At 41.3% G+C, this 20,824-nt stretch overlaps 1 protein-coding gene across 2 annotated transcripts in view; it reads right to left on the reverse strand.

Annotated features, from left to right (window-relative positions):
* Window positions 1-20,824, reverse strand: part of enpp1 (ectonucleotide pyrophosphatase/phosphodiesterase 1) — a 39,185-nt gene that overhangs the window by 4,381 nt on the left and 13,980 nt on the right. For both annotated transcript variants that reach the window (XR_004571526.1, XM_034240157.1), the window contains exons 7-20: window positions 19,769-19,878; window positions 19,617-19,682; window positions 19,459-19,531; window positions 18,536-18,644; window positions 10,905-11,036; window positions 10,757-10,788; window positions 10,492-10,619; window positions 8,850-8,919; window positions 8,219-8,306; window positions 5,607-5,788; window positions 4,983-5,022; window positions 4,739-4,899; window positions 2,089-2,224; window positions 964-1,038 (exon numbers count right to left, since the gene is read on the reverse strand). Coding sequence is in view for 1 of the 2 variants with exons in the window: in XM_034240157.1 (XP_034096048.1) it covers window positions 964-1,038; window positions 2,089-2,224; window positions 4,739-4,899; window positions 4,983-5,022; window positions 5,607-5,788; window positions 8,219-8,306; window positions 8,850-8,919; window positions 10,492-10,619; window positions 10,757-10,788; window positions 10,905-11,036; window positions 18,536-18,644; window positions 19,459-19,531; window positions 19,617-19,682; window positions 19,769-19,878 (1,402 nt within the window). In the remaining variant the exon portion in view is untranslated. The remainder of the gene's footprint in view (window positions 1-963; window positions 1,039-2,088; window positions 2,225-4,738; window positions 4,900-4,982; window positions 5,023-5,606; window positions 5,789-8,218; window positions 8,307-8,849; window positions 8,920-10,491; window positions 10,620-10,756; window positions 10,789-10,904; window positions 11,037-18,535; window positions 18,645-19,458; window positions 19,532-19,616; window positions 19,683-19,768; window positions 19,879-20,824) is intronic.

Below are 20,824 nucleotides of genomic sequence, written 5' to 3' on the forward strand. Positions count from 1 at the left end.
AGAACCAAAAGTATAGCCTGTTTTGAGAAAAATATAGAGACGATATTGTTTAACACAGAAAACAGAGCATGACATAATGACTAGTTGTGATCCGGTGTCTCTTCAGTTCACGGGTTAATTAAATAGTTCAGCTTTCACTCAGTGTGCAAATGAACCCTATCTGACATTTCTGAAATTACATTTTTAACTCGTGCATCACCATGAATCCCATTTCCATTCAGCCCCTAGTTTTGCTGCTACAGTATAGGCTTAGACTGTCGGGGGACACCTTACTTCTTCTTCTCTCTGTCTATACCTGTGTACTGTCATGCTCCGAATAACTCAGTTTCCCCCAAATTTATTTTTGGTGTCCGTCTACGCCGGGATCCTGAGTCGTGGCTGATCCTGTTGCTGTGGTCCTGGATCCTGAGTCCTGCATCCTGAGTCCTGGATCCTGGATCTTGAGTCCTGGATCCTGAGTCCTGGATTTCGAGTCGTGGCTGAACCTATCACTGTGGTCCTGCCTGACTCTCATCATACTACTTCCCTGATGGCTCCCACAGGATTGTTGAAATCCTTGTGGATTCATCTTCTTATTACAGACACATGCATTTCCAAACATTTGGTCTACCTACGCTGTAAAATGTATTATATCTTCGATTTACACACGGCATCTATTGCACGTCTCTCCGTCCTGGGAGAGGGATCCCTCCTCTGTTGCTCTCCCTGAGGTTTCTCCCATGTTTCCCTTTAAACTGTGGGTTTTCTCTGGAAGTGTTTCCTTGTACGATGTGAGGGTCAAAGGACAGAGGGTGTCGTATTGTCATACTGATATTCTGTACAAACTGTGAAGTCCACTGAGACAAATGTAACATTTGTGATATTGGGCTATATAAATAAACATTGATTGATTGATTGATTGATTCCACATTTAGGTGCAGCTAGGAAACCAGGAGTCGATACATATTTTGAAGACTGACTCACCTTTGAATGCAGGGAACATTGGTGCCATGTTGCTCGTAATTAGAGAGTCTGTCTCTGCTCCGTTGGCACCCAGATCTATAGAGAGAAAATTAGTGAGAAAAAAAAATGTATGTGTTTGCAGATTGGGTTTGGATTTAAAACATTAACTGCATGTTGTAAAAGTCTGATGTGTGTCCTGTTATAAGAAGGAATTAAGATTGTCTTAGTCTAGTGATGTATGGCAGCAACCAACTGCTGCTTTCATTATTAATCATACTGCCTTCATAACTTTTTTTAAATATATGAATCATTTTGCCTCAAATACGCAAAACATTTAAAAATATTCTAGTTAATTTTACCAAATGTCTGGTTTGACAAACCACAAAGAAATGTAATTTACAATCATTTAACATTTTGAAAATCTAAAAATATTTACAACAGAGAGGCTGCATGGAGCAAACCTTTGGCAACTTTGCTTTAAGAAAGGCTTAAACTATTATTTAACTGTTCAAATAAATGCTTAAAATTATGCAAATAAATAAATGCACAATTGTTGCAGATGTAAAATCACGAAACTGCACAAATCTAAGCCTGCAGGACAAATTATGACCGGAAAATAAAATGTCTAATTTTAGTGAGTACAGCTTTCACACAGCTGTTGAGGAGATTTAACTTCTCTCTTTCACTCTGTCCTTTTCTTTTGAGGGTCTACCTGAAACCTGAATTTCATTAGCATACACTGAATCTGCAGCGTCTGAATAAAAGGAGGGGGGTGGGAGTCTCTTTAGTGTTGCAAACCAAAAGCATGGGAGCATTTTTACATGAGATTGTGGCTCTGAAACACATCAACTTGAATTCAACACCTGGCTGGGGACGCCGTGTTATCACACACACACACACACACACACACACACACACACACACACACACACACACACACACACACACACACACACACACACACACACACACACACACACACACCACACACACACAACACACACACGCACACACACACACACACACACACACACACACCACACACACACACACACACACACACCACACACACACACACACACACACACACACACACACACACACACACACACACACACACACACACACACACACACACACACTCACTGGGGGGATGCAGCAGGCCGAAGGACAGGCTTGGGTTGTTTCTGTGGCGCGGACACAGCTGGCTGGCGGCTGGAGGGGTGCGGACGTCAGCACGAACACACTCCTCGAACTCTGGGCTCAGGGGTCGGACTGTGGTCTGAGAGAGGAGCGGTTAGTGTGAGTGTGTGTTGTGTAAGATCGTTCTCTGTGACTGCTCCGTCTTAGAGAGTCACTGAGGGCACTGCAACGTTTCTGCAAAGCTCTCCCTTAAAATAATAATCTATGTAAGCAGATGACGGTCAGATATAACCATTGATTGAGCCACACTGCTAGTATGGATAAAATGGGCAAGCAATCATACATATCTAAATCAGAGGACAGAGGGATTCAAGGAATTAGCTTTGGAGTATAATGCTGCATACAGTAGGGAAAATTCAGTTGAAAAAAGGAGCAATATAGACCTATTGTATTACATAAAAAAAGGGGAAATGTTTACAAGAAATATCAATATTGAAAGTACAATGAAAATAATTTACTAATAAATTACTAAAATATGTCTAGTATACCAGAATTTAAAGTTTAGAGATGAAACGTTTTTTTAAAAGGAGGTAGCATTGTACACAAATGTAATACATATACAGAGGAATGTGCACATTTCACTAAAATTAATTTCAATTAACAAGTTCACATGATACATGGTACATTAATGTGAAACACAGTGTCTGTAGAGAGGATAAGAGTCTGTGTCAGTGGAATTTTGAGACTTTGTTGATTAATGAATGAATATTTACATACTATATGTATTATAGGGAAAGTTTACTCTAAGGTACTCGAAAGGAGGGTCAGGCCGATTGTCGAACCTCAGATTGAGGAGGAACAATGCGGATTCCGTCCTGGTCGTGGAACGACGGATCAGCTTTTTACTCTCGCAAGGATCCTGGAGGGGGCCTGGGAGTACGCTTATCCGGTCTACATGTGTTTTGTAGACTTGGAGAAGGCGTATGACCGAGTTCCCAGGGAGTTACTGTGGGAGGTGCTGCGGGAGTATGGGGTGAGGGGGTCTCTACTCAGGGCCATCCAATCTCTGTACTCCCAAAGCGAGAGCTGTGTCCGGGTCCTCGGCAGTAAGTCGGACCCATTTCCGGTGAGGGTTGGCCTCCGCCAGGGCTGCGCTTTGTCACCAATCCTGTTTGTAATATACATGGATCGGATTTCGAGGCGTAGTCGTGGGGGAGGGGGTCTGCAGTTCGGTGGACTAAGGATTGCACCACTGCTTTTGGCAGATGATGTGGTTCTAATGGCTTCATCGGTCTGCGACCTTCAGCACTCACTGGATCGGTTCGCAATCGAGTGTGAAGCGGCTGGGATGAGGATCAGTACCTCCAAATCTGAGGCCATGGTTCTCAGCAGGAAACCGATGGACTGTCCACTCCAGGTAGGGAATGAGTCCTTACCCCAAGTGAAGGAGTTCAAGTATCTCTGGGTCTTGTTCTCGAGTGAGGGAACAATGGAGCGTGAGATGGGCCGGAGAATCGGAGCAGCGGGAGCGGTACTGCAGTCGCTTTACCGCACCGTTGTGACGAAAAGGGAGCTGAGCCAGAAGGCAAAGCTCTCTGTCTACCGGGCCATTTTCGTTCCTACCCTCACCTATGGTCATGAAGGATGGGTCATGACCGAAAGAACGAGATCGCGGGTACAAGCGGCCGAGATGGGTTTTCTCCGCAGGGTGGCTGGTGTCTCCCTTAGGGATAAGGTGAAAAGTTCAGTCATCCGTGAGGGACTCGGAGTTGAACCGCTCCTCCTTCACCTCGAAAGGAGCCAGTTGAGGTGGTTCGGGCACCTAGTTAGGATGCCACCTGGGCGCCTCCCTAGGGAGGTGTTCCAGGCACGTCCAGCTGGGAAGAGACCAAGGGGTAGACCTAGGACCAGGTGGAGGGATTATATCTCTTCGCTGGCCTGGGAGCGCCTTGGGATCCCCCAGTCAGAGCTGGTTGATGTGGCCAGGGAAAAGGAAGTTTGGGGCTCTCTGCTGGAACTGCTTTCCCCGCGACCCGACCACGGATAAGCGGGAGAAGATGGATGGATGGATGGATATATGTATTATAATACAATCCTATTTCCTATATAATTACCAGTTCTTATAGCCATTTACAGTTCAAGAAACATGTGTTTAAACTTTAAATATGTTAAGCTTCATATGGAGTTGTTAACTTTGACAAGCTGTGGAATTGGAAGTTTTCTCTTGGTTGATTATAATAGCGTATTTTATAACAAATACATCAACAAAATAACTAAACCATGGTTTTTATCCAGGGCAACATGAACAGAGGATAGAGTACAACCATACTCAGCCTTCACTGTATTTGGATAATTTCGGAATGAAAACAAACCCTCACACGCTCCATCATGCAGACAGAATAGTACAACAGTGTAAACTCTCCCAGGAATGCATCACTCTGCCTGAAGTCATGATTTACACTTAACCTAAACCGCATAATGAGAAAGACAAGAAGAGTTTGCGCTAACATGAGCACAGAAGATGAGTAACAGCTGCTTGGAGAAGGGATTCGAGATACTAAACAACCTCTCCTGCCGTGCCCTAACCGCAGCAGAAAAACAGCCGGGTCCCCTCGACTGCACGGGCTATGTTTGGAGATAAAAGACGACTCACCAGAGGCTGGAGGGTGTACGACACCCACAGGGGCATCAGGCGGTCTCTGCTGTATCCACTGAGGTAGTTGGATTGGTGGAGGAGACAAAAGCTGGCGCCTGATTGGACGACACTGGGGATGCCAAAGGGATGGTGGAGGTGGCGTAAGATGGCTTTAACACCTAAAAGGCAAGATGTATACAAGTTGCATCGTGCTTTCCTTCAAGAACAATTAAAATGCAAAGAAAAATTAAATAATACTCACTGGAATTAGTTGCTATGAGATTTCTGTTGAGGTCCGTCTCCTATAAATCAAGTATTTTTAGTATGCTTGTGTTTAATAAATGATATCCAAGTTAACAATTCCACAGTCATGTAGGCTGTATCGGCACTCTGGGTTTTGAGCTAAATGCTAACGTCAGCTAACATGCTCAGAATTACATTTCTAACATGATGATGTTAAGAAGGCCATGTTAACCATATTCAATATCTTAGTTCAACACATCAACGTGCTAACATTTGCTAATTTGTAGGGATAGTTCAAAACCACTTGTTCATTTCCTATCCTATACCGAAAGGATGAGTATCAGTTGATGCCGATACCAATCTGATATCCTCCTTTTCCCTCTCTTAAATACCCAAGCCTTAAATGATACATTGGTATGAAAAAGCATGAGGAAGAAGATGGACCTTTATAGGATCACCAAAGTCAGTGGCATTTATCCTCTGCGAACATGAATGTCTGCAACATATTGCCTGGTTATCCATCCAATATTTTTTTTGATATTTCAACCATGACTAAAGTGGTGGACTAACCGACAGACAGACGATACCATGACCTCAAGAACTTGTTAGCACCTTATATATTAACTCTATGGTTCTCACGTACCGTGGCTGTGTCTTGGGACGCACAGGAGCACTGCAGGTCGGTGGGGGCGGGGTCAGAGGTCTCACAGGGGGTGTCGTGTGAGAGCTGCGCTGGGTGAACCAACAGGTGGACGGGACGCTTCAGAAGGTGGTTCAGGCTGCCATGAGTCCCGTTGTTCGGAGAGGGACGAATACCCAGGAGGTCTGAGGAGGAAGAGAGAAAAAGTGTAAATCTGTATCACACAGACTGGATGTAACACAGCAGGGTCACAACAGGTAATGCCATAAGAAAATACATGTTTTTTAACTATTATTTAGTTAATTCAGCCATCAATACGGACAGTCAAAACACATCTTATACAATGAGGTACCACACAGAAGGACTCATGCGGCTTTCACACCAGCGCTTTTCCCTGTCTAGCTCCGAGCTAGAGCTTTTCTGGTTCAGCTCCGGTTTCCCTTTTCTGCTCCCGCTCTGTTCACACCGCCCAGCACCCGACTGGTGCTGCCGCTGCTGCGTCATGACGTCACCGTTTACATCGCTGATTTGCTCCCCAACGGCATTACGGCGCTCACAACAACAACAACGGGGAACTGCGTCGGGTCGATGATCGTGTTGCTTTTAATCACACGAAGCCAGAATAAATTGAATAACGACTTCTCCAACCTTATACTTTGCTCCAGAGTGCCGTGGTTCATTGTTTATTAATGTGTTTCTGCAGCATTTACCGACCACTGCAGTGTTGGCTGCTCTTCCACGGGAGTTTATTCTCCTCCGTTAGCTCCCGGTTAGCTCACTCTAAAGTATTCACTGTCCGACTCACACAAGCAGCTAATACATATCCCCAGTTCCCCTTAGCCTAAGTGAATGTGTGTCAGTCTGAATTGACGCTGTTTGGTATCACAACGCTGTTATGAAAGTTTCTCTGGTATAAAATGGGTGATGTTAGCATAGCAACCGAAGCTAAACTGACTACTTGCTATTGCTATCCTATTGTGGCATAAACCGTTTTCTACAGGCACATTTTACCGGCGTATTTTTATAATGATTCTACTTGTGATAGTCGGACACGACAACCTGTGCAGCCCATGTATTGATTCCATCCGATAGCTGCTATAATACAAAACAAAACGTCTGCCTCTCTCCACAATGATCAATAACAATGAACGGATGGTCAAAGTAAGGTACAAATAAACAGAATCACACGAAGCCTGGTTAGTGCTGCCTGACTTTATAAAGTGTGTTTATAAGCACTACTGCTTGTAGGCAGGCATGACAGTCGACCCATGTTCAGGGGAGGAGGGTTTAGTTTCCTGCACGCCTCGACGAAGAGAGACGTAAGCGACGCCACCTCTTAGCTCCGAAGCTCTTGCCTCTAGACCGACAATTTTTTGGAGCTGGAAGTGAACCCGATTCCGGAGCTAAGAGCCGGCGCCGCTGCGGTGTGAACAGGAAAAACCGGCGCTTTTCAGGCTCCAGCTCCGAGCCGGAGCTGAAAAAGCGCCGGTGTGAAAGGGGCATCAGTGACATCCCTATAATGTAACATAAGGGTGATACAGATTTTAAAGTACTGTATTTAAGCAAAACAGTTTTTGACAAATGTAATCTATATAAAAGGCGTTTTTATTCAACATAAAAATCTTTCATCGATTTTTAAACAAAACAAATCTACAGTGCTGATGAGCATGAGTATACAATAGCAACGTATTAACCAAACAAATATTCATACGAATAATTAAAAAATTCCTGCCCAGCAAGTTACACATATTGAATTCTACCTGACAGGCTGGTGCCTCGCAGTGAAAGAGTGAACAGTGTGTGATGTAGTTAAGCTGCACCTAATAATAAAGCTTTCACAGGGTCTGGAATGCATTAAAACGGCCCCATGCTTTAATGGGATTTTCGCCTGCCTGAAGTTTTAAGCAGGACATGATGTCCCGGATTTTTTTTAATAAGTAAGTCACAGTCCATATTTAAATCACATTGCTCCGACCATAACTTGGAAGTAAAGAGGTGAAAACTGTCTGTAAATAACATGTGCTATTGGATAGATTCTGTTGATTTGTTGTGTATGGATCTTCTTGACCCAGAGTACCATACTTCCTTTAATAGTGAGCAGATTTAGTTTTCCACTGCAATACTAATGTCATGCATGTCTTAAACAAGTGTCTCTATCACAGCCAGGTGGGGGTCGTTATCTGTTTGTTTAAGTTCCTTTTCCCTGAAATGTGGTTGATGTAACTTCTCATTATTTACTTCCTCTAAATTCAGTTGAGAAGTGCACCTGTTTCCTCTGAGCTGTGTCATACTGTGTTACTGCATCTTTTACAATGGACCTGCTGAGTAAAGTAAACTAAGAGAAATGAAATCTACAGGAGCCGGGTTCTGTACTTTCAACAGGTTAAATATAATACTTATTTAGACCTCTTAAAAAAGAAGAATGGAATTAAATACCGAATGTTTTCACCGTCATTTCAACATGATCTCAAAATGTTAAGTTTGTCTAACTTTAGTCAAGAAATTCAATAAGCCTATGTCCCAAAATATAAAATAACTCTTTTAAAAACGAAAAACTAATAAGGTAATGCTACAGTATAGCTGCAGTTCAGGAGAGTTAAATAAAGAACACTTACCACACATGAGGTTATACAACTCAATGTTTTCAAAGGGGGGCACAACAGCATTTTCTTTGAATCCTGGACCGTAGCCAATGAAGATCGCCTGGATAAAATAGATACACGTTAATATAATGACGTTTGGGAAGGGGGATGAAGATCGTACTTAATAATATTACATTTGATTTATAGTGTGCTTTGAAAAGGGACTCAAAGTCACTTTACAGATAGATTACAATCTTAAATAAATTATAAAAACAACAACCAAATGCATAAAATGAATTAAAAATGAAAAGCAGATCTGAATAGGAGAGTTTTGATTTTGATTGATTTATATGAAGACAGATTTTGTCCAATCACAGATGTGTTTGGGGACGTAACTACTACTTCTTCCTCTAATCTAATTCGAAAGTAAGCATACACTAATTGTTGAGAAAATTATATTCACACTCTTTAATGTATCTCTGTTTTCGGGAGGCCAGTAATTAGGATTTTCCCGTAAACCTTCAGTAGTTATCAGGCCCCCCGACTTCTTTTCTCTCTCAATGTGTCAATGAGTTATCACACTTCCTGTTTAAAAGAAACCTAAACAGGATACCGTGTTAAACATTTATCTAATGTACTATCACACATCTTTCTTTCCTCTGACCTGCATGTTGGTGAAGATGTTGTCTGAGCCGTGGAATCCACCGGTGCAATACTTCAGCTCCTTCTGATTACTGTCAAGACAGAGTCAAAATAACCACAATGAGGGGAATTAAGGATGGAAGTCATGCAAAGAAAACAGTTTTCATCTGACTTTCAATCTCAAACCCAGGGTCAGGCAAGTTTACAGTAAGTCTATATTCCCTTAAGAGTGATTTACTGCACACTGCAACTACATTAAAGCTTACATTCTTCAGCCTGAAACAATTTTCCGTGATTACATGGTTGCTTTCCTTCAAAGAAGTTGTACAGCTTCTCTCCAGCATACCAAGCCTTATTCATTAAATGGCTGCTAACACAGATGACTTTAAGTGCTTTAACTTCTGTGTGGCCAAAATAAACATTTGTATTTATCACCAGACATTCACTTTGGTTTGACTGAACTATAATTTACACACAGTAAGACTGGCCAACACCAATCACTGTAAGATCTCTAGTATATTCCGCTGCGTAGAAACTACATCTTAATTATTCTCTATCCGTGGAATTGCTATTGTGACTGTCATCACCGGAAAACATTTGGTACTCTGGCTATATAAGGTCAACATTTGAGAACCTTTTAGTCTATAATCAAAGACATTTTCAGGTTATAATTTGTTTTCTAACTTTGTCCTTACATTTCGAGATTAAATGGGCAATGCAGATGGGTTTATAACGCTCCTGCACTTCCAATTCTCCAATCAATTCAAATCATGGAACACAAAATAAACACTTATTTCAAATAATTTGCTTTACTATAATTCAAATAATTGCCTTTTGCCACAGTTTGATCAGCGAAAAATCCCAAAAGTGGCTAATTTAGTTTTCTTTTTCCATGCAGTAATTTGTTTTTAGAAAGTAGTAAAGTAATAGTTTTTTTATAAGCTGGATCAGTCATTTTATGCCAAAGTTAGCAGTTTGACTTTTATTGATCGTTTAAAAGTGAAAGAAGGCAAACAGTCTGCATCGTACAAAACAATCTAAGACTAAATGGATAATTTATATAAAGAATATTAACCACCACTAACCTTCTTCCTCTCTATAGAGATTGCTCGTGGCTAAAACATGCTTTTCCAGGCTGTGAGTAGGCGAAAATACACAATTGTTGTTTGTAGAGATTGGTGTGGCTGTTTCATTTCAAACTTGTTGATACAACTTGTGCAACATTAATGTTTTTTCACCCTCTCCCTTATCTAACCGGCCTCCTGCCAGGCGTTAGATCACCAACTCAGCTTGCATGAAGTAGGGCTGCATGAAGCATTGTTGAGATTTTGGAGCTGCGTGACAAAATGTTCTTTCCTAATTCTAGGTTTGAAGAGACTTTGACGTCCTAAGCGTGTAACTTTGGGTCAAACAGGTTTTATATATCAAAAAGCTCATAAAAGGTCAAGATGTTTAGTGGTTTAAAAAAAACATTGGAGTTTGATTGCCAGAGTGTTTAATTCAAATGTAAAGTTGGGTTTATCAATGCCTTTTTTATGTTTTCTCCCCAACACAGCTGCTCTCAATAAGTGGTTCTTTATCAAGCTTCTGACCTCCATTCTCAACACAGTTGAATGACCTCAATCAGTGAGAACATAAAGACAGTGGCCTGATCGGAGACTTACAGCGCAGCCTGCCACCCTTGCTCCATGTAGAGGTGTCCTCTCTCGATGCGTTCGTTTTTGGCAAAGTGCATCCTCTTGGGGAGGTTTTCTTTGAGGAAGGGCCTCATTGGCTGGTCATCGGTCCTGCACTTCAGGACAGACACAGCAGAGGAGAATCAACACGCAGCCCTGGTAGAATGGCTTTGTTTGACGTGAAACCAAGCAAGCAGATAATCTTTCATTCTTCATATCAACACAAAAGTCACATTTGGAATACTTGGCATACCGACAGGTTCGTCATCACGCCCTCATAGTCGACTGAGGAGAGAAACAGAGGACAAGGTCAGCGACATTACGCACAAACAAACGGACACTGAGTGATACGGAAAGGCTGGGAACAAGGGGAGGTTTGGGTGTTTTCAGCAGGAACTCACAAATAAGGAAGTCCTCTGGCAGGCGGGTGGGTCTGATGCGAGCAGCAGGGCCTTGGATGACAGAAAAGTCCTCTGTATTGTCCAGGTAGTTTGACACATAGAATGCCTTTTCACACGAAGCCTCCTCCATTCCTGAAACAAAGGGAAATATCAATCTGTCTTCAGTTTTTGTTTATAAAATGTAAAGATGGGTGTTTGAATTATTGATGAATGTAGCTATGATTGCATGGAAGTTGCCAGGTTTGTGCACTGTTAGAACAAAAATCCACCCCTGTATGATTTTTTGTAAAAACATTGAAATGTTATTCTGCTGTATGGGCACAAAGGTTGATCTTGTTTAAAATGCACTTTCTTGGTCATTTCCACGGTTTAACAGCCCTTTAAATTCCAAACACATTTGAAGATTTTTGTTTGTGTGACATATGAACAACAATTTCTCTCTGGTCCTTGACGGATCCCTGCAGAAGAATCACTAGCTCAGCTCGCTAACATGAAGATCTTCTCTTTGAAATGGTGTCTTTGATGAGGATAGCTGGGCAGCCACAGTGACTCCCACACATTGATCTCTAATATACCTGTTGTGGAAATAATTATCATAAGACGCCAATTAGTAACATACAGGACAAACCTTGATGTCTGTTTACCTTCTTTAAGGACACAGGCGGCTTAGCCAATAATGTTATTGTTCCCATTCTGTGACCGGTCAATACTGGGATACAGATGGTCTGTGTTGTGGGTACACTGGGACACTTCCTTCTCTGTATTTGTGGACTCCAAGGTAAAATCTTCGAGGTCATAAGTGTCCGAGGCAAGTAGCTCTGTGTTCCCACACTGTTTAGGCTATCTCCTCAAATATGTTGTTTACTCTCTGCGAAACCAGTTAGATGGGCTGGCAAGAGAGAGGCTCTCCAGAATTGACGTGGCAACTCTACCGTGAAGTCAGAACCTCTGACTCTTGGACTTGTGATGTGAATCCTCCGGCCGTTAACTCCAAATAAACCATCATGTGTTTGACATCAAAGCTACTGCTCTTCCCGTGTCTCCTTCCTGAGTCGGTGACTCCCACTGCATAGCTACACAGAAGTTATCTCTACAAATTGGCGTTGTCGGCAGGATGCCAACAGATCTTCAGATTGTGGTAAGTGTGATTTTCAAATCTACTTTGGACATTGCCTTATCAGAATCTGTGATTGACGGTATCCTAAAATTACCTGTGAAACTGATCGGCTGCGTTTCCTTTTGGTTAATGAACATTTGGGGATGATAAACCCAGGGAATCAGTGTCTGGGGACTCAGTCCTGGCTTATTTCCTCTGTGTGTGCTGCTCGGGACGGAAGTGCCATACAGGCATACACAGCTCATGTTTAGAGATACCTTAAAGAAAGAGCATCAGTGAAGTGGAGCTTCTGTGTGAATTGAAAGCAATGTAAAAGATTTGTATTGGACAAATCGCCGGATTTTGGGGGTCTTAGTGGCTAAGCACAGCAGTTGAAAATAAGCAGCCAAAGATATTTGCTGCTATCACCTCTCTGTAAAAACACGGCTCCAGCTGCAGCCTTGCGTGTGTGTGTGTAAAAGAAACCTCACTGCGTGTGTGTGGGGCTGGAGCAGTGCAGGCTGAGAGGGAGAAAGTCACAGCTTATTGCGTATAGGCTTTAACTCACGGCACCGCCGTCCTTCAAACGGGACGGTCTAAAAGCACTCGTTGTTTAGGACCGCTTTTCTCATGGTTAGACGGGCCAGCGCGAAGTGCGTGCATCACCCGATGCGCTACGGCTCTCTGGAGCAGGTGGCGGTCAGGAGTGCATACATAAAATTGTAGGCTAATTGATCAGAGGTGTGTAGTGGCAAGCAAGCATAGGCAAACTGTGTTTCACCTTGAGGTGAACTCGATAGCAAGTAGATATAGGCTGGTCGTACGGACTACAGTCAACTGAGCTGTTGTTTGGAGAGAAAGGGCAGGGAAAAAGTCTGTGGGCTCCGATCGGGGGGGCACAGCGCCACTAGAAACAAATAGCCTAGTGGTTGTCGCAAGAGGATAAGCTAGTTATCGTTCTTGGACGGCTTTCAGGCACCGATAAATCACTTGTATGCAAGGGTGAGGCGTGAGAAGACGCCGCACTGGAGATAATTCCCCACCTCCTCTAAGATCTCTAAAATCCGGACTAAATTGAGCTGAAGAGCTTTGCTGTCGCGCTGGTGTTTATTAAGAGTTCATGTTTTGTTTGTCTGATTGTTTGTATGGGGGTCTATATTGGTTTGTCCCGCCGTCTTGTGTATGTTTTGTAACAATAATGAATCAGTCCATAGACAGGGTAAAATGAACTAAACTTTAATTGTCTCACCAAAAGTAAATGACCTGAGAAAAATAAAAAGTGTTTTTATGTCCCGCCTCTGAGTGTGCAGGGGAAAATGTAAACAAGAAGCCCACTGTGCAGGGTGTGCGCTGTAGGTGTAAGAAGAAAATAAGATTATATTGCTTTAAGAATCCATTCTTAAATGGTATTGCTGGTATGTTAAGATATCTTTGTGACCTTGTATAAACCCTATGCCCGTCCTGCGCCCCGAGACCCTCAGAGACTTGCCTGAGGAGATCAGGGTTGCAAAATCTGGTTTTAGGTCAATGTTGTATTATTTGTTTCATTTATTCTTAATCTATGTATTGTATAGTAATAATGAATAAAAACGTAATGTATTGAACACATTCCGAAACAAAGCAGATAAGACAGAACTAGACTCAGACATAATACTAATTGTTGTTGAAACCTTTTGCGCTGTTGCAGCAAAATGGAAACTGTGTTAATTATTCTGTTCCAACTGGCCACTGGAATCAGGTAATTAATATAAGTTGAAGTTCAATTACAGTTTTAAAAATAGTTTAACCATTCTTTATTAAACTGCTTGAAAATATTTCTAGTATCAACCAATTGGTCTCCATAGAGGATGCTAAAATTAAAATAGTTGTTAAACTACTGACAAGTTTTCTGAAACCGAGCTTATGAACAACAGAGTAAAGGTTGCTGGTTAAGCCAGGATCAATATATTTGTTGAAGTTTTTATTGTGTGCATAATAAATGTGTTAAATTAATTGAGCAATTCTTTAAAAGTATAATGTTGCAATTTCTTTAAAATAAGTAATTACAGTTACAAAATAGGTGTTGTTTTCAAGGGCCTCTCTTTCACAGGCACTTTGAATCATAACACTTCCAAGTCCTACAGAGATCAGTATCACTTTATGTTGCAAGCCAAATCCAGGGGTTCTACTCGAGCCCAATTTTAAATACCATAAAGAAAAGTATTGAACCCAGCTCGAGCTAAATGTCAAATGTATTTAATTAATGTGCAAGTGTTTTGATTTATTTAAAATGTTCCAGTCTAGCTTCCTTCGAGTTTAATATAAACAACAGATTGGTTCTCATAACATTCTCACTGCTGTACTGTCCCAAATGTTTTAAACCTTGGGCAGATAAACACACACACACACTTTGGATGAGTAATCACTTTATCCAAATTGTAAATTGTTGCCTTCTTTAAAGTTATTAGTAATTCAAGATTAATTATTAAATTAAATTAGGTACATAACAATAAACAAAATAACTTTGACTTGATCATTTTGTTCACAACATTAGACCTTGTCCTCTAATCTCTACTAGAACCTAATCTTCTTATCCTTTTCATTACAGAGCTGGGGAAATGGTGTATTGCTTAGATTCTGACCCGTGCAAAGTCCAATTTTGACTGACTTTAGTTCTAATGTTAATTTGATTTCAACCCATAAGGAATTATTTAGATGAACTCAACATTTCACATGATGATGGATTAGTGCTCCACATTTTTCCCACTAATTTGTTGTGCAATTAGGCCAATGGTAAAGAGAGACATTGATGACCTTGTGTCCCTTTTGTTGGTACGTGGTTCCATTCTGTCTATGGCCTTGGACGGCTTCACTAAGAATCACCCAGTTCTGACAGTTCTGAGTGCAGTCACAGAGATGCTATGGCTGCTCTACATGAAATGACATTAATGGTCTGGTCTGAGAATGGACACCATTACCTGCTTCCAGAGACAATGCAGCTCCTCAGACTGAACAATACTGTCTAACGTGGGCCACTCCCCCCACCAAGCCATGAACTGAAAGAACACCTGGAAGCCTCCCGGTCACACCAGCACCAACCCTTGGGTCAGTCAGATGGGACTAACGGCTTAACTTAGGGCATTTGGTTCAGAAATATGACTCTCGTTACCGCAGAGTGGGTTGTTTTTTTAAGGCTATTCATACTGCTATGCAGAGGATGCCTGTAGGTTGGCAAGCTGTTAAAAGCCCCTACTATTTTTTAAAATAGGCCTAAATGTCAGGGGCCTCTGAATGTCTAGTTCTACATGTATTCACATTATATGGACAATGTTTCCACCTGGTGAAACTGAAGGCTGCACGGTACTCAGGCTACAATACGACCATTCTGTTCTGCTCTAACAATTCAATTGATAGATTCTACATCAAAACAATTAGCTTTTATTGTTTCCAATGATAACGTCATTTTAAGAGAAGGAATGCAAACCTGTTTTCAAATGTAAGGTTTTGAATGTGTTTGACATTTCTCAGTAAAAACACCCTCAGACACCCACTATCATTCATGCTATGCCATCAGTAGTGACTCAGATGTTAAGGGGGATGAAGCTTTTCCTCCCAAATCAGATATGCTTTGTTGTTTTTCAACAAAGGTATACAGTTCCTGCATAATATATGTTTCTCACAATTGTTTGTTTTTTTGTAAGCTGCACACAGGTGAGACTGAGTCTTCTCGAGTAATAGATTATAAACTACACCATGCTTAAATAGACTCCTAAGTTATTATTTCATATGAGACATATGTAAGAAAAGGGAGGGAAGAGTCAATTATATTGAGTAATTGATTTTATATTGGAACATTTATTTCTCAAACCTGTTTTATGGAAGAGGAAAATATTTCTGATAAACTAATATGTTATCAAACGGTAAATGGTGAATTAATATAACATTTAGAATCATTGAGAAGGGGTGATATCCGCAGGGACTAGCTCACCTTTAAATTACAATAACATTTCTCTACTTTGGACTGATGAGTATATGATTCTTGCATGTTAAATGACTAACACAAACCTTACATTTATGCATGTGCATGTCTCAGGAAGGCTCCCAAATAATTCTGAGGGGCCGATCCTATTTTTGTATTTAAATGATAATGTGCTAATCCATTACCTTGAGTTGTCTGCACTCAGGAAAACATCCCTATCAAGTGTTAACCCAATAACTACAGTAGGACAGCTCTGAAGGCCAAGGGTCAGAGAGAGAGCTACGTGGGTCCACGCCAGCCACTGCAAGGTCCTAGTCACCAACAAAAGTAGATGACAACAAGTGATGTGTCCTAGTCACCAACAAAAGTAGATGACAACAAGTGATGTGTCCTAATCACCAACAGAAGTAGATGACAACAAGTGATGTGTCCTAATCACCAACAAAAGTAGATGACAACAAGTGATGTGTCCTAATCACCAACTTGCACCACACTTGCACTACATGCACCAAAACACACTACACACAAGGTATCACGAGCGAGTGCCAGCTGAGCGGTTCCAAATGCTCTCTGGTTCCTCGTTTGTGTTACCGGTGTGCGGAGTCTGACTGTCCGTGTCACAAAATCGACCGAAGGAATACACACACACACCCCATGGAGCATTCCCACCTCGTGATGACGGCTCGCCTGGGAAAACGACAACGCAACCGTGAGCAATACAACTGGCCTGGCCCAGTGATGTGGGGTTTAGCTCGCCACAAGATTACGTTTGGTTGTGCGGCGACAAGCTCTATCAAGTTCTGGCTCCCCTCTGGATAGGTACATGCACTCTAGTGGATTTGAATCCAGCAATCAGGCTTAACAACACTACTCTTTAATGTAACATTATCCATGCATAGAAAGACCTACAATGATGTTTCAAGTACTGGATTAATTTCAGTTTTGGCCCAAAACAAATATTTATAATATTTCATATAACAATTATGTAGCATATTTGATCCTCAAATTAGAGAAGTATAATTTAAAGAAATTGATATTCTCAACATTAGATAAACACAGAAGAATCCTTTCCAAGTACCATAAGTAGATGCTCAGGTAAGTATGGCTAATAGGAATACTTGATAGACTTAATTTGGTACAGATCAGTGGTAGCATTTACAAATGTAATAATTCAAGGTTTAAAAATGTTTAATCCTTCCTTTCCAGGTTTTTACAAAAGTCTTTGAATATTTGCCTAACTTTTCCTTTTCAGATTTTGAACAATGTACTTGACTAAAATGAATGTATTGATTTCACTAAGTGCCTTACTCTTGACTAAAGCGTATTTGAGTAAACGGTAAAAGTAATCCTAAAATTGAGGACACTGCACTTTTGCAGATTACAGATTGATCAAATCACCAGTGTGAATTCTATACTCTAACTGTGAATGTTTATCTGGATCTCTTACGATCCTGAGTTTTAAAAAGCTTTTGACTAGTGATTGCCTTGAAGTAAATCTTTAAAGCGGCAAGCTGGTTTTGATTTTATAGTTTGATGAATGAAATTAACTAATGGTAAATGATCAAATATATTAGTTTAAAAACAAATATTTAGCCATTGTGCACCTGTGTTTTATGTGTGTTCATTATTATGCTTTTGACAAAAGATGATCAAACACTGATGAGAGATGATTTTTCCTATTATGATTGGCTGTATCAATCATTGTGATTGAATGTTTCAATCTTATTCCACTTTGTGATATAATTGATGGAAGGTGAGACCACACTCGAACCTGGAGACGCCTATTGAGTTAATTATTGACCAAATTATTATTAGACTAATGTTTTTAGGTTATCATAAATGATAAAAAGAGAGGACTGTTGTGGAAATAATTATCATAAGACGCCAATTAGTAACATACAGGACAAACCTTGATGTCTGTTTACCTTCTTTAAGGACACAGGCGGCTTAGCCAATAATGTTATTGTTCCCATTCTGTGACCGGTCAATACTGGGATACAGATGGTCTGTGTTGTGGGTACACTGGGACACTTCCTTCTCTGTATTTGTGGACTCCAAGGTAAAATCTTCGAGGTCATAAGTGTCCGAGGCAAGTAGCTCTGTGTTCCCACACTGTTTAGGCTATCTCCTCAAATATGTTGTTTACTCTCTGCGAAACCAGTTAGATGGGCTGGCAAGAGAGAGGCTCTCCAGAATTGACGTGGCAACTCTACCGTGAAGTCAGAACCTCTGACTCTTGGACTTGTGATGTGAATCCTCCGGCCGTTAACTCCAAATAAACCATCATGTGTTTGACATCAAAGCTACTGCTCTTCCCGTGTCTCCTTCCTGAGTCGGTGACTCCCACTGCATAGCTACACAGAAGTTTCCATTACAATACCTAATTACAAGACTTAACAGATGGTTTCCAGATGCAAAGGAACATTCTCGCCATAAAACATACTGCTGAGAGTTTTTCCCAGTTTTCTCCCAGATTACAGACTCATTTTTCTTTAGATTTCTTCCAAACATGGAGCTGGATTTTCTCCTTTAACAGATATAGTGACTCGATCAAGTCAAACATTAACAGAATCTCACCGTGGTCTGATACGATTATAATGTTGGCACAGTGGTGCAAGTTTTTCTGTAACAGGCCGTCCATCATCAGCCCCACAATCCTGTCCACATTTTTCAAGGCCTGAACAACCTGAAGGGAAACAAAACAAAAAGCTTTAGTTAACGTGTAACACAAAACAACGTTCAGGAAAACTGTGAGTGTGGACACTTCAAGGACAACTTGATTCAGCAAAGAAATGATTAACAAATATAATGGGTAAAATGAAGCTGTCAGCATGGGCTTTATTAAATGGAGTTTAGTTAAACATCTGTCATGGAAAATGTGTTCAATTATTTTTATTTAAAGGTTACATTTTAGATAATAATTATAATTTTTAACCCAATATATTATTCATATGATTTTTTACAGATTACACAATAGGTTAGACTTAGTTTTAGTTTGAATTGTTAGATACTATACGTTATATGCACGTGGAACTATTTAATAGCTTAATCTATTAATTTCAAAAGAAGAACATTCATTAGCAATCATTCTGATAATAAATGTAACAAATGTTTCAAGCAGAAATGCCAGCAAATTGTCGAAATTGCAAGATCTAAAATAGGAATAAGAAATTATATAACAAACCATTTTAACATTTTCTGACTCTTTTTAGACTAATCAATAATGTATTGCACCCCTAGTCAAAAAGCTCCAAAACCCTTTGAAAAATGTATATTAACAAGCATTTTTGTTCAGAGCTTTCAACCAATCTCATGATATTCTTCAGTGGGTGGAGTCTTTCCACCACCCTTCCCTCACATGTACAATAAGACCATCACATGACCCAGGATCCCCCAAGGATCGAGAACAAAGTTCCTCATTATTTGCACTGGTCTGTTCTTTTTTTAGGTAATCAGCAACCAGCTTATATTTTAAGGTTTATTTTTAGTGACAGACTAACCTCGCTGCTCCCTGGTCCGTATCGATGTCCAGCCGAGTCAGGCTCCTCCAGATACAAAGTGTAGAAGTCAGGTCTGAAATCAGTAAGCCAACAGGTCAGTGTGATGTTCTGTGTTCCCTCACAACATATTTTGAATGATATAAAAGAGAAAGTAATACCTGTCCCCTTCAGGTAAACTGAGCCATTCAAACAGTGTTGACACTCTCTGCTCGAATGTAATTCTCCTGTGAAGAAAATTCATTAATTCAGCCCCATAATATACCATTAATGTTCTTGTCATTAATTCAAAAGAATATCATGTAACTCTTACTTATCATAGGACTTGTACAAGTTTGGGTAGGTGCCATTTATTTTTACATCTGAGCCAGGCCAGAAGAAGGTTCCTGCTTTTAACTTCTGACGCATGGCAGTGATCCAGACCTGAGTGGAGGAGAAGGGAGGCAAGGAGAGGAGGAGAAGGGAGGCAATGAGAGGAGGAGAGGGGAGGCAAGGAGAGGAGGAGAGGGGAGGCAAGGAGAGGAGGAGAAGGGGGGCAAGGAGAGGAGGAGAAGGGAGGCAAGGAGAGGAGGAGAAGGGAGGCAAGGAGAGGAGGAGAGGGGAGGGGAGGCAAGGAGAGGAGGAGAAGGGAGGCAAGGAGAGGAGGAGAAGGGAGGCAAGGAGAGGAGGAGAAGGGAGGCAAGGAGAGGAGGAGAAGGGGGGCAAGGAGAGGAGGAGAAGGGAGGCAAGGAGAGGAGGAGAAGGGGGGAAAGGAGGAGAGGAGAGGGGAGGCAAGGAGAGGAGGAGAAGGGAGGCAAGGAGAGTTTTTGGGAGGAGAGGAGAGGAAATAGGAAAGGTGAGAAGAGGTAAGGAATGGAATGGAGACAAGAAGAATAGAAGATAAAAACGAAGAAAGAAAAGTACATAAAAAGAAGAATGAAAAAAGGGGATTAGATGAGAATAAAGTAGATACAAAAACACATGAGATAAGGAAAATATAAAAGGTGGAGGAGTTGAAAGAAGAGGAGATCAGGGCATGGAAAAAGATGAGAGGAAATTAAGAGAAGTAAGTAGATGAGAGAGGATGAAAGGAAAGAAAATAATGAAATTAGGGGAGAGGAGACGTGAGAGAGAGAGAAAAGGAGAGGGGGGAGAAGAGGAAACAGAAGGAGAGGAAAGGAGGCGAAAGGTGAGAAAAGGAGACAAAATGAGAGTGTCATCTAGATTCATTTTGACACACTGAGGCCCCGGCCACACGAGGACGAAAACGGTCGTTTGCGTTACTGTTTAGTGTCATATAGACCGTTCGGCCACACGAGGACGACCGAATACGGCACTAAACGACTGCGGAAACGATAACGGGTCCCAAGGTGGATAGAACGGCATACGC

Source organism: Gymnodraco acuticeps, unplaced genomic scaffold (assembly GCF_902827175.1).
Source record: "Gymnodraco acuticeps unplaced genomic scaffold, fGymAcu1.1, whole genome shotgun sequence".
NCBI classification, from domain to species: Eukaryota; Metazoa; Chordata; class Actinopteri; order Perciformes; family Bathydraconidae; genus Gymnodraco; species Gymnodraco acuticeps.